This window comes from Centruroides sculpturatus, unplaced genomic scaffold (genome assembly GCF_000671375.1).
Source record: "Centruroides sculpturatus isolate CEXI.00-Female unplaced genomic scaffold, Cexi_2.0 scaffold229, whole genome shotgun sequence".
Classification (NCBI taxonomy): domain Eukaryota; kingdom Metazoa; phylum Arthropoda; class Arachnida; order Scorpiones; family Buthidae; genus Centruroides; species Centruroides sculpturatus.
In genome coordinates, this window is record NW_019384527.1 from 525338 (window position 1) to 539459 (window position 14122).

General features: G+C 33.8%; 2 protein-coding genes across 2 annotated transcripts in view; one reads left to right on the forward strand and one right to left on the reverse strand.

Moving 5' to 3' along the window:
* The first annotated feature begins 5551 nt into the window (after positions 1-5551).
* Positions 5552-6706, forward strand: LOC111622914. The gene has a single exon (XM_023365373.1). It carries the CDS (start codon positions 5552-5554, stop codon positions 6704-6706), a length of 1155 nt encoding a protein of 384 aa, XP_023221141.1.
* A 5524-nt stretch (positions 6707-12230) lies between these two features.
* The window catches only part of LOC111622896 (E3 ubiquitin-protein ligase MARCH6-like), a 77640-nt gene continuing 75748 nt past the window's right edge, over positions 12231-14122 (reverse strand). The window contains exon 11 of the mRNA XM_023365353.1: positions 12231-12331. Within this exon, the coding sequence (XP_023221121.1) occupies positions 12249-12331 (83 nt within the window). The 3' untranslated portion in view covers positions 12231-12248. The remainder of the gene's footprint in view (positions 12332-14122) is intronic.

Sequence of the window (14122 nt, forward strand, 5' to 3'; positions counted from 1 at the left end):
ATACAAAATAATTAAATTCCTTGTTTTTACTTGATGTTTCTTTTCACTTCTTGGATTGAGGTAAATGAAAACAATAACTTAAACATTATATTTGTTTCTATTCTACAGAATTAAGGAAATTTTTTCGTTATTAAGTTGTTAAAAAGTTTATTAGTTACATAGACCTTATATTATGCACATTAGAACTTACACAGAAAGAAAACAGAACTTTTAAAAAATATTCTTCATTGAAGTCATCAGGAAAACTTATTGTGGTTTTGAAGCATACTGAAGAGATGGTAATGGGGAACAGAGAATTTTCTAACATCTCCATAAGTGAAGTAAAATCCCTCACAAGTCTCCAAAAATCTCATCTGTGCTGTTTTCATGAAGAATGATCCCCACAAAGCTATGTTTTTCAATTTGACAGACTTTGGCAACATAGTCTGTTGGAGTAAGCTTACTTTTCTATAATACCTTTACTAAAGAGAAATGTTCTCACTAAAATAAATTAAAATCAATATGATGATCAAGAAAAGAGTTGATTTTGTCATATTCATTATTAACAATTATAAATTGTCATTTTGGAAAAATTGCAAACTTAGTTTGTTCTAACAATTTCAATAAATTAATTAAATAATTTTTTGTACATAGTCTGAACTCTAATTGATAATTAGAAGTTAGTTTGTTCTGTATTTTAATTATTTGTAGTTGTGAAATACAATTAGCAAAATTTTTTATGCAGGTAGAATTTTAATTAATTTTGTGTAGTATATATTGGTCTAATATAATTTAATAAATTGATCTTTATATTGAAATGTTTTTCTTATTTCTAGACAGACACATACCTGTATTAGTAACATGATTTTGCTCATTGATTGAAAACAAATAACAAACTTGAGTTTTAGAGATTCAGATTACTTTGTGATTGATTTTTTTCTGATTAAATTAAATGATCGTAATCTTCATTTTGACAGTCAAGTATATTGATAATTTTTTGCTTTTATTGTAAATTTTTTTTGCATTTAAAAAATATTCATGAAGAAAATTTATGATGATGATAAAATTTTATCATCATGTTCTATTTTTCCACAAAATAAAATTTCAGATATAAAAAAAAATGGAGGATTTTTAAAAAAGATTTTCTACTTTTATACAGCATATCAGATTACTTTGTTGGTATATTTCTTGAAATATTTCTAAATTAGTATAGTAAGAATTTATTCTATTAATGACATAATCTGAAAGCTCTTCATTTACATCACACAAATACTTTTCAGCTACAAAATGATTTTATTATCTACTGTATATTTTTTTTTTATGATAAAGAGTATGAAAGAAAAAATAAATTTAGTATTCACTATTTGTGAAATACTTAGATTTTAATTAACTGAATAGTTGCTTATAAATGAACAGTCTAAATTTTATTATAATGTTTTGTTAAAAACTTAAATGTATTTATATATATATATATTTAAGTTTTATTAAAGCTTTACAATACATTAAAGTTTTTAATGTATTGTAAGCGCTTTACAATAATTAAACATTAAAAATTAGTGTCAATAGAACAACAATTGTCATGACTGATTATAAATTTATAAAAAAAAAAAAAAAAAAAAAANACCCGATGTGCAGTGATAGTATATTAGTATATAATCATATTACATAATAAAAATAATGTAATATATAGGAAAAAATAACACCAAATATAGCAAAAGAGATGATGACCCAAATGTTGATAAGTGTAGAATAAATACCATTCTAGTTATACAGATTATAGTTCAAACTAAGTGCTACATGCTATAGAAAGGATGCTGAGATCTTTGTTGTTGATGGAGTGTTCTTGTTGACCTATTTCAGGTTACAGGTGAAATATGTACATTAAAAATGGCTAAAAACATTAGCAATTAAAATGTTTTTGTACTGCTTATAAAGATTATTTGTTGAGTTTATCATCTTACATAGCAGTATTTAATTGGTATATTTATAAGATTCTTTCTTTATTCTGAGACATTCTGAGATAAATCAGCTTGCATCAGGTATTCATAGTTAAATAGACATATAAGAATAGGTCTATTTAACTGTCACTAAAAATACTATTAGATTTGTATTTATGTACCATGTACAGTTATCTATCCCTTCCATTGCTTTTGGTTTGGGGTAATTGTAAATGTCTAAGTTTGCAGTTTCTATGGGACCACAGTCAAAATAGGAAGATAAAACTTCTGGAAAATAAAAATGAATTTTAAAAAAGTACAGTAAAATATATATTTAACTATAAATCAATCAAAAATAAATAAATTCTAAAATAATAGAATAGGTCAAGTTTTAAAAAGATAAAAATAGCAATACTGATGTCCAAAAACAAGAAAATATATGAATGTGAGCATGAATATGTAGATGGACTACGTATGAAACAATTTGAAGTACAGGAGAGAAGCATGAAAGTATAAGTGAAAGATTTAAAATATTGCTTATTGTTAAGACTGTATATTAAAATTGCTAGATAGATTATTAATATTCTTATGACAAATTTTGAAATATTTTGTAATCATACTATAATTAAGATTTGTCATGAAATTATGTATTATTTCAAATTTCATAGCAAGTATTTTATTAAAAAAGTTTTTTTACTGACAAGAAAAATCTAATGTAATATACTATTGTAACTAATTAAATACATCTAATATTAATGCTATTTTTAAGTTCAGAATAGAAACAAATATATACTGCAGCAAAGTTTTCTATATTAGTTTCCAGTAGACAGTATTCAAATTTTTCATCAGCATAAAATTTAAGAATTTAAATGTTTTCACTTTGTATTCAAATTCTAAATTTACATTATTTCTTTAATTTGTAACTCTTCTCAGATATATGAAAAAAAAAAAAAAAGATTATATAAAATGAAAAGAAAATATAAAAATTTTCTACATTTTTCATTTTATTAGATTTTTTTTTAAATTAATTTCAAAAATCATGATCCAATAAGATGATGGTGAGATTGGTGTCTCAGAGCATATGACAGAAACTCAAATGTTATAACTGATATAGTTGTCCTGCTCTCAGAGCAACTAGACAGAAATACAGTAGAATCCACTTAATGTAATCATTTTTGGACTTGCCTATAACTGATATCATTTAGATTTCAGTTAGTATTGTTAACAGTATTCAGCTATTGTTACCAAACTGCAAAATTTCTGATGGAATTTCCGGATTTTTGACTCTGACATCACAAGAATAAAAAACATTTTAGAATTGTTTTAATACCTTGAAAATATATATTATAATAATTATTATTAATAGTTAAGATCAATTCATTTGGCATAGAGGATTGATTGGAGTAATTGTAAATGTTGGTATTGATTTTCCACTATTTACAATTTTTTACAACTTAGGAAAGCACAACTGGTTATTTCTTTTGTAATAGTTTCTTTATCTTTCTAATGCTAATCACATATATATATCTCTGCAATTATCACTACTGTTTACATTTACTATGTGTAAATACTCTGAGGAGTAATTGTAAATAACCCATTTGTTTGGTCTTAGGAATACATGTCTGTGTGGCAAGAGAAATTGTAAATGAATAGGAATCTTTGAAATGCAAAAAAATAAAAAATTGGACAATTTTATTTCACTAAACAGAAGAAAAGATACAAGAAACTTGTATTGATATACATTACATCAGAATATGCTTAAATAAATTAATTTTATAAAAAAGTGTTTTGCTTTTTAGCCTGTAAAAATTAGATTAACAAAGGAAGGCCATAAGTTGCTTTGTACACTTTTCATTAAAATCAATAATTAGTCGGGTAGATCTCAGTGTCCTTTATAAGGAAGTAAAGCTGTTTGTGTGAATAGGCAACACACAAGGAGAAAACTTGAAAAGAAATATATACATAATTAAGCTTTTTAGGGAAACTACTACTTAAGATCAACTGCAGCATGGTGTGATTGGTAACACCTGTAGTTCCTGACTTGGTTCCATTTTCTTTTTTTCATTTATTTTTTAGATATATGTATATATATATATTATATATAGTTTTTAAATTTAATTGAATAAAATACTTTGATTTCTTTTATTTCACAACAGTTATGAATTTAATATTTTATTACTAGTTAAAATCCACACACTATCGTTTTGTTTCCTTTCTGTTTCTAGATTCCAAACCCTTGCTGACAAGAATTTGTAAATTATCAAAAGTAGGCATACACGTGAAAATACAGTTATCATTATTAATAACCCTAACTGTATTTTATAAATATTCTTTTTTACCTAACAAGATAAAATTCAATCTACTATTTTTAAATTTTAACTAGAGAAAAAATATTAAATTTACAAGATTCTAAACTCAATGGATAACCTTTATAAGCATCACAAAAACTTTTTAATCACTATAGTTTTTGGCCATTTTTAATGATCTTCAGGTTATAAGTGAAATTGAATGATATACAAAAATCAAATGGCGGAACAAAGTTCTACCATTTGATTTTTGTGTATCATTCAGGGGAGTTGACCGCCTTTGCCACATGCTAACGTGGTGTATCTCGGCTCCGCTTCCGTCGACAATATCTCATCGAGTTTTCATCCGATTTTGGAATACTTCATACCAATGGATAGAGTTAACCATCCGGTAACGATAGGTGTCTTGTTTACTTAAATCGGGTGTTTAGATTTATTTTTATCGCTGTTCAAACTTTTGGACGTTTGTCGGCCCGCATCGGGTCCCCAGCTCGCGATCGGCCCGCATTCTCAACGGGGTTTGACAGTCCGTCCGACCATCCTTCGGCACTGTAAGTTTCGCTTTCGTATGTCTATTAGTTTTTATATAATTCGCGTTTTAAATTGTACCGTTAGACAAGAAATGTCTACGTGCCACGTGGTCTGGAAGCCGCTCGGCGTGGTCTAGCCGTGTCGGCGTATCTCGGCTATCGGGTTTCTCTCTGTGCGGTTGCATTGCTTCGTGTCGGTATATTATTTGTCATTATTTCGCGTTACACCTGCTGTTGGTTACTTGTGTATTTTTATCATTTCTCCGGAATTGGCTGGGTTCCGCCGCTTGGCCTCGCTAACGCCGTTCGGCGTTTTGGTTGTGACGGAACTTGTATTGGTCATTTGTCTCGGCCGTTAGGGTATTCGGTATATCCTAAGCTCCTCCGTGTTACGCGCTTTGTCCGCGTTTGTTGTTGTTAATATTTCTTTTCTTACCGGCTCTACGCCGATTGGCTTACCTCGCGCCGATCGGCGGTCGTGCTTCTGTGTTGCAAACTGTTACCCGGCGCTTAGTTCTATCAGACTGTACCATCTCCTGCTTGTCACCGTATCGTCCTGTGATTGTATGTTCAGTGAACTTCAAACTACAGCAGTCTCTTCAACTTCATCATCAAGTCCTTCATTGGTAAGGTCATCGACCTGCAACGCCTAACAAACAGGCTAGTCTACAAGGCCGTTATTAACAACAGTTCGTTCATCATCAAAGCCGAACTGAGTCTGTTGGACTTAGTGAAGCATTAGTCCTTCATTCCTGGTAACGCTGTAGACCTCTTAGGGTGTGCTACTGTTACCATAATTATGGATACCTTTCTCAAGAATGCGAATGCTATCTATGAGGAAGTGGTGCAATATACATCGGACAATCCCAAAGGACGTTTTGGGACTGGCAATCATACCCAATATATATTGGATCAATTCGCTAGGGTTATCGCCTTAGCAGAAGCCAGTCTTGCTGCTAATGATTATGCTAAATCAATAGACAATAAACTTTCGAGGATGATCACCAAGGAAGACCTGACAGAAGTTTCCACCAATGAAAGCATAATAAATGCACAAAAAGAAATTATAGACAAACTGCAGAAGATTGAGAGCAGACCAAGGGCCAATGTCAATGTTCCTTCATACAGTGACATTGTCAAATCTGACAGATCTGCAGATTACCACAGGAAATCGGCGAAACAAAACAACACGAACGAAGTAATACTGGTTTACGGTAGGGAAAGGGAGAGCATGACCAGTGACACTGTGCGCAAAACCATACAGAAAAAATTAAGACCATCGACAATGCGGGTTGGCATTGATAGACTTAGAAAGGTCGCAGGGGGGGGAATAGCCATAGAACTGAGTAACAATGGCGATGCAGCACTCATGGAAAAGTATATTGCCGAGGCCGTACCCAAGCTGATTACCAAGCGACCAAAGAAAAGATGGCCCCATATCACCATATACTCTGTCAACTCGGACATTACAAAGGAAGATCTAGGTTCACTGGTCTTCCAGCAAAATGAAAACATCGGTGAGCTAATGAATGAGGAAGAATTCAGACAGCAATTTCGGGTCAAATTTGTCATTGGTAAACGTGGACTTGCCTACCAAAATTGGGTTGTGGAGGTGTCTCCAGGCATACGGAAAACCCTTATACATCAAGCTAAGATCAATATTGAGTGGTCCCGCTGCAGGATCGCGGACTTTTGTCCGATTCTGCAGTGCTTCAAGTGCACAGAATATAATCATGCGGCCAAAGATTGTCCCAAACAAGAACCAACCTGCAGCCATTGTTCAGAACACCATCTGTATAAAGAATGCCCGAACAGGGATAGGGACCCTGTATGTCATAACTGTAAACGTGAGAAGAATAGTAACCACAAACATAATGCCCGAGACCCCTCCTGCCCGATGTATACCAGAATTAAAAATAATATCATAGCAAGAACTGATTATGGATCAGATTAACCATAACAAGATCAGTATTCTGCAAGTCAATGTGGGAAGGAGCATCGCTGCTACCTCCCTACTAAGCAATCAAACTATGAACTATGATATAATTCTTGTGCAGGAGCCTTATTGCCTTAATAACTCCCCATCTTGCCTTCCAACCAGGTGCCCTATTATTAAAGGTACTGTGGACTATCCATGGGCGATTACGATTGTCTCCAACAAATGCCTGTCTATCATGAAGCACGACAAGTATTGTAGCGAATACATTATTACTGCTGAACTGAAGTAAGCGTTAACGAGAATGACCCTGTCATTATAAATAATGACAGGGTCATTCTCGTTAACGCTTACTTCCCAGGTAAAGCCGATACCGAAAGGTTCATAGGTAAGCTACAAAACATTGTGAATGCTTTTAATGGTTTAAATATAATAATCGCAGGTGATCTTAATGCTCACTCCCCTGCTTGGGGTGGGGAGCGCCTCGACCCTAGAGGTGGTCTTCTGGAGGAGTTCTTTGCCTCCAATAACCTCCACATCGTCAACGATCCTTTTTTGCCACCAACCTTTACCTCTAGCAGAGGTAAGAGTTGGATTGACGTCACCTGCTGCAGTGAGGGTTTCCTACCATGCATCATCAATTGGAGGATCTTGGATGAGGACAGTATTAGTGAGCATTCCTATATTGCCTATGACTTAGTGGGTACAGGTCAAGACATCACTACACGTTTTGGTAAAAGACCCAGATTTGCAGTCTCTAGGGCTGACTGGGAAGGAATGGAATACTTCTTAAAAGATCACCTCACTCATAATTATTCCCAAGATATGGGAATAATTATGAGGCTAGGTCTCAGATTAACGGCAATATAAGCACTATAAATGTGGCCTGTAACACTTACATACCAATTAAAAGGTACAAGAATAAAAGTGTCCCATGGTGGACAACTGAGTTGACTAACCTCCGGCACACATGCAGAAGACTTAGGAAAAGGTATCAGCAATGTAGGGATGAGGACACAAGGCTTACACATAAGAACGCCTACCTGCAAAGTCAACGTATTTATAAGCAGACGATTAAAGAAGAAAAAACCAAGAGTTGGAGAGATTTTTGCTCCAAACTATCTGGGAATCCTTGGGGCTACGTTACACGTAGGTGTACAAATAAGCTACGTAAAACACAGATTTTAACCTCACCCAATGAACAGAATGAACCAGAGTCACTATTAGATACCCTACAAGCTAAACTGGATAATTTTTGCTTAAACGACAACCAAAACGAAGATACTGATTGGCAAAAGCAGCTACGGAAAGACACCTATAAGTTAGAAAACACTGATAATATCACCCCATTTACTATGGAAGAAATTCGCTACACAATCAACACTATGGGTAGGGGCAAAGCCCCTGGCCCTGATGAGATCACTGCGGAAGTTCTTCTCAATTTGTGGAATATTATACCACAACATCTGTTTAATATGTACAACGCATGCCTCCTTCATTCCATTTTCCCGGACGACTGGAAAATCGCCAGGGTAATCCCAGTGCCCAAATCAGGTTCAGCAACTGAGGTCAGGCCAATTTCCTTATTATCCATCATGGGTAAAGTCCTCGAAAAGCTAATAGCAAACAGGCTGACCTGGTATATTGAAAAAGAAAAGTGCATTAGTGACACACAGTTTGGCTTCCGGATGCAGAAATCTGCTGAAGATGCCATCCACCAGGTGGTAAATCATATCCAGCAGCTTTTAGAAGAACACAAATATGTGCTTGGGGTCAGCCTGGACATCTTGAAGGCTTTCGATAGTGCCTGGTGGCCCCTGGTTACCTACCAGCTGTGCAACATCAACTGCCCAAAGAATATTCTCCAACTATTACATGATTATTTCAGAAACAGGAAAGCCATCTTAGAATACGAACAGCATTCTGTCATCAAGAATGTTCACAGAGGATGCCCACAGGGGTCGGTGTGTGAGCCATTGTTATGGAATATTACTTTCGACGCATTTCTGAAAAACAACTTCGGGCAGGATTTCTGCTTCGCTTATGCTGATGACGTGATGTTGCTTCTGGGGGGCAGGTCCAGAGCTGACCTGGAAGCCAGAGGAAATACCGTATTAAACCGTGTCTATAACTGGGGGATTGAACACAAATTGTGCTTCAATCCGGGGAAAACTAAAGGTATTGTGTTCAACAAGTCGGGCAAACAGAACTTGTATCTGAGGCCGCCGCACCTGAAAATGAATGAACGCACTATTAAGATTGAAAAATCGCTCAAGTATTTAGGTGTTTACTTAGACTTCAGGCTGTCTTGGGACAGACACGTCGAATATGTGTCCTCCCGTACAGGCATCATCATGAACTCCTTTGCCCAAGTGGCAAAAAGGGATTGGAGGATGACTAGTAATGCCATGGCCATCGTATATGACAGTATCTACCTGCCATTCATAACCTACGCCTGCGGCACCTGGGGTTGGTCCACTAAGAAAGTGCATACGAAGAGAAAACTGATTTCTTCACAGAGATGGGTACTGTTACTAATTACTAAATCTTTTCGTACTGTAAGCAATTGGTGTCTCCAGGTGCTCGCTAGAAGACCACCGATAGACTTGGAAATCGCTCAAAAAGAAAAGTATCAGCAAATTAAATGGGGCAGCACCATTAACATCTCTAACGACACTATTCACCATGAGGACATAGAATGGACCTTCCCATTCAATGAAACTCTTTTTCCAATCGGACAGATAACCAACACTAAGATGGACAATGACGACACCAGTATTAACATCTATACTGACGGATCAAGAATAAATAACTCAGTTGGCTGTGGTCTTGTAATATATGAGAACACTACTGAACTCTCATACCAGACTTACCGCCTTGATGATAAATGCACGGTGTTCCAGGCAGAACTCTTTGCCATTTGGAAAGCCGTCGAGCACATTAATAGGAACTACGATAATATCACTGCCACCATCCATACCGATTCCCTTTCGGCCTACAGGCTCATTAATAGCCCAAAATTACACCCGCTGGCTGAATACATCAGGAATGCGCTGCGGATGTCTTCGTGCAAAATCCAAATTACATGGGTCAGAGCCCATCAGGGGGTGGTTGGCAATGAGAGGGCCGACTCTCTTGCCAAAACTGCCACTACAATGGATAAGAACCAGATAGCCTACAGGAAAATAAGCCAACGAACCCTTCGCAGCATGCTTTGGTCTGACACTGTACAACACTGGCAATCCGACTGGGATCAAATCATGCAGCATGTCACCCATAACTTTATCCCTGACTTACAGCAGTACCTTGCTATAAGGTGGTACACCCCTGACTTCTATGTCAATCAAATTTTAACCGGACATGGGAAATTTGCTAATTACCTTGCGAGGTTTGCAAATGGCAACACTGATGTATGCCCCGTGTGCAACGTCAGGGATGGTCCAGAACACTACCTGTACAACTGCATAATTTTTGAAAGAGAAAGATTCGAGTTTAGTCTTCTACTAGACCACTTCAACATACCCTGGCCGTGTAAGCATCCCGACATCTGGTTAAACAAAGAAATCTACAAAGCCTTCAAAAACTTTGCCAAAAGGATCTACAGTGTAAACTATAACACCATCCACAGCTAATCGTCTCTCCGGCACCATGGTGCCTCTTCCTGCAGTACTTCTACACGCGAACTATGTGTGGCGTCCCTTTCGGACGTTTAAATATGCATTTTTTATATTTTGTACACTACACGCGAACTGTGTGTGGCGTCCTTTTCGGACGTTTTATGTAGGTTTACCCTATATTTTCTTGCTCACTCTTAGAATCTTTTGTACAAACTCTTCAATTGTAGTTATTGTTCATTGTAATCATACCTATTGTTTTCAAGCCCTGGTAATGCTTCTTGCGGGGCCAGGGCATGTACTTTAGTACCAATAAAATACATTGACTGACTGACTGACTGACTGCTGAGCTGTTCTGCGACGAAAACAAGCTTGAGCAACAGCGATGTCGAACGGTGCACACTCGGTAAGTAATCCTACAATTTTTTGTTTATAGCGTAGTTTATACGGATTATTTCCAAAAAAATATATACGTATTTTGGAAATGTTGAGTCAGATTAATCTAGAATCGATTAATTTTATAGAAGAAAACTTTTCAAACAGCCGGAGTCCGTAAAGTGCATACGTGTCGGGCTGTGATTGGCAAGGACTCGTAAGAAATCGATTCATAAAGGACAAAACGTATCTACCGTCTTATGGGGGGTAGACTGTAAATCATGAAAACATGTATATAAAAGTAAATGACCAAAGTATTTGATACATTCAGTAAAACTGGGAATTCCCTAGTTGGACCTAGCTATAATAGCTTTAGAAGTAAAAGGAAGGTTGGAAAGTTTATTTAAAACAAGAAAAATTTATATGTAATAATGTTATACAGTAGAACGTCAATTATCCAAATCAATTGGAGACTTGGGTTGTTTGGAAAATCAATATTTTGGATAACCGATTATGTATGAAAAAATATATTAACCTATCCCATGTTGAAATTTTTCTCCGTTGTGTGTCGCTTTGCATTGAATTTTCCTATATAACAGAGCAATGTCTTCAGCATACCTAATGTTACTGATAACACGTCTATTAATTTTTACACTTTAGTCTAAATTTAGTAAACACCCATAGGAAAAAACAGTATCAGGAATAAACTTTTTAGAAACATTTTATTTCTATAATGAGCAATTATTTCTTGTGACATTGTCACAATGCCAGGCTACAATTTTTAATCATATTTTTAATCTATTTAATTTAAAATACATGCTCTCCATTTCAAATTAGTACTGTAGTGTCTTGTCCCTGTGCATCATACTTTTCTGTCAGCAATGGAGTTGTGCTGGTCATCTACTAACTGCTTCCAGAGGAAAGTTTTGAATTGAAATAATGTGACTTCTGGTTTACATCTGAAGTTTGTTAATTGGGGCCTCCTGCTCCTAAGGTTTCCATATCTGGTCTCATTTTTCATCTATCTAACTCTATTCTCAGTGGAAATTTATAGGTCTACAATTTTTTCAACTTACTGCCCAATAACATTAATTCGGTAAACCTCACTGTGTTATGTACAAAATTTAATTATCATATCCTTAACTTATCATGACAGATTTTGTGAAAATAAAAATTCCAGTTTTTATGAGAAGCTATTAAATTTTATACTGTTTTTCTTTCATACTATAGTTACTGTATTTACTAGTAATCAGATTTTTCATCTATTAGTCAGTCATCTTTGTGTACTAGCTGCATACTGTACAATAAATTTTACAAATATAACCTTGTATGGACCATAGCCTATACTCAAGTTTTAGGTACAGTAACACACAGCTTAAAACACAAATTCAAAAATTCAGAACAGACTATATTTACTGTTTATAAAAATTTAATAAAATTAATTGCAATCAATTAGGACAGAATTTTAGATAAGTCAATAAATAATTTTATATATTTCTAGAAAATTTAATTTAATAATAAACATTTAATATTACAAAACTCAAACTATAAGACTAGTATTAAAAATTTTTTTAATTATGTAGAAATTTACTTACAAAATCCTTTAATTTCATGCCAACAATTGTAAAATGCCCAATGTGATAAGGACAGAATGCTGTAAATTAAATTTTTTAACTCTTAAATAAATAAATAAATAAAACAAGTTCAATTATATAAAAATATATTAGTTCTCCACAAATATAATATAATTAGACTAAAATGAAACTGCTTTCTTAAACTTTAAAATAATTAATATCAACATTCTAGCATTTTCACGCACATCCTTCCAACCAATCATTGCTTGCTCAGAAACACTAACACTTTTAATTAACCATAAAGCTAACTAGAATTGATATTAAAGCTTTAAATTTCAAGCAATTTCAGTTTGATCTAAAATGTAAATTTATTTATTTTACAATTTAATTAAAATTAAATTAAATTAATTAAAATAATTAATAGTTGCATTTTATTCGCCTGAAGACGACGGAAATACATTCATCGAAAGTGCTTGAATGAACGAAAAAATGATTAATAACGCTGAACATAGTGAGTTTTAACTATTAATTAATATTACTTGGCGTGAATAGCATATTAACCTATAATTAAAATAATTTAACAAAAAATAACATCCAGAAATAACTGATTATTATATTATTATATCATTTTTTAAAAAATGAATTTCAATGTATTTCAATATCACATGAAGATAAGTAACTGATGCTTGTGATATTACAAAGGATTTGTTTATGACCTTACACAAATACACACATCAGCCAAATGTCCGGGTAGTGTAACTGGTAACGCATTCACATGGTAAGCAAAAGTTGCAAGTTCAAGTTCCACTTCGAGCTAATTCTTTTCTTCCAGTTTAATCTAACTTATTTAATTAAATATTATAGTTATTAATTTTAATACAAGATGGTACCTAATGCCTCAGTCTAGCACCAAATTCATTTCTAATTCATCATCATTATATCCAAATTTCAGCCTGATCATTTACAACAGTGGTGGATGTATATTATGACCTTAATCCTACACAAATTTCTTGGAGATATACTGCCAGAAATTACCACTGTAACTTTGAATTTTGAAAATTATCTTTCTTCTTTTTCACATATGTTAAGTCACCAACAAAATGTCAAATATTATACAAACTGATTAACAAAGTGGGTTTAAACCATATTTTTAAATCCTCTTTAACATTCTTATGTATTTCTAAGTGTATTTGCTTTCTGTCTCCTTTGTGTTTTTGTTTTTCTTTATCTTTCTTTACCCTACTGTTGGCAACTTAGGCATGTTAGTAACCCCTGCATGCTAAAACTGATTAAATAGAATGAAAAGGAGAGATAAAATAGTCCAGAAAATGTAAGTTTGAGTCTGTATATACTGTATATACGAAAAGTAAAGCCCGGTGACGATAAAAAGGATTTGAGATTTTTGGCTTCTTTGACTAGAACTGTTAAAAGAGAAAAGAAAGGGTTGCTTCATTAAAAATCTTGTAATCATTGTGGAATTAGGAATTTTCAGAATAAAACTGTAAAACCTAATATGCAGAATAAAAGAAAATAGATATTGTGAGTAAAAGTTTTATATTTTTTTGATCAGTCAATTGGTCAATATTCTTCAAGGGCAATCTTAAGACCACATGGAAAACTCTACCATCATAATTATTACATTTGTTGTTACCGCTAAAAGTACCACAATAATCGAATCCACTATAATTGGAATAAATAATGCTCATAAAATGGGTGATCACTGCCAAGGATTTTTTAAATCTATTAATTAAATTTTATACATGAGGTAAAAAAGAAGTGTGTTAAAAATGTTAAGTAAAAATGAAGGTTCATTCAGAAAACAAGATTATTCCTTAATCTTTCTTTACATAAAAGAAGTATCATAGAATTAT

Coding starts and splice junctions, on each gene's coding strand:
- LOC111622914 (XM_023365373.1), top strand. CDS start 5,552: ATGGATACCTTTCTCAAGAATGCGAATGCTATCTATGAGGAAGTGGTG.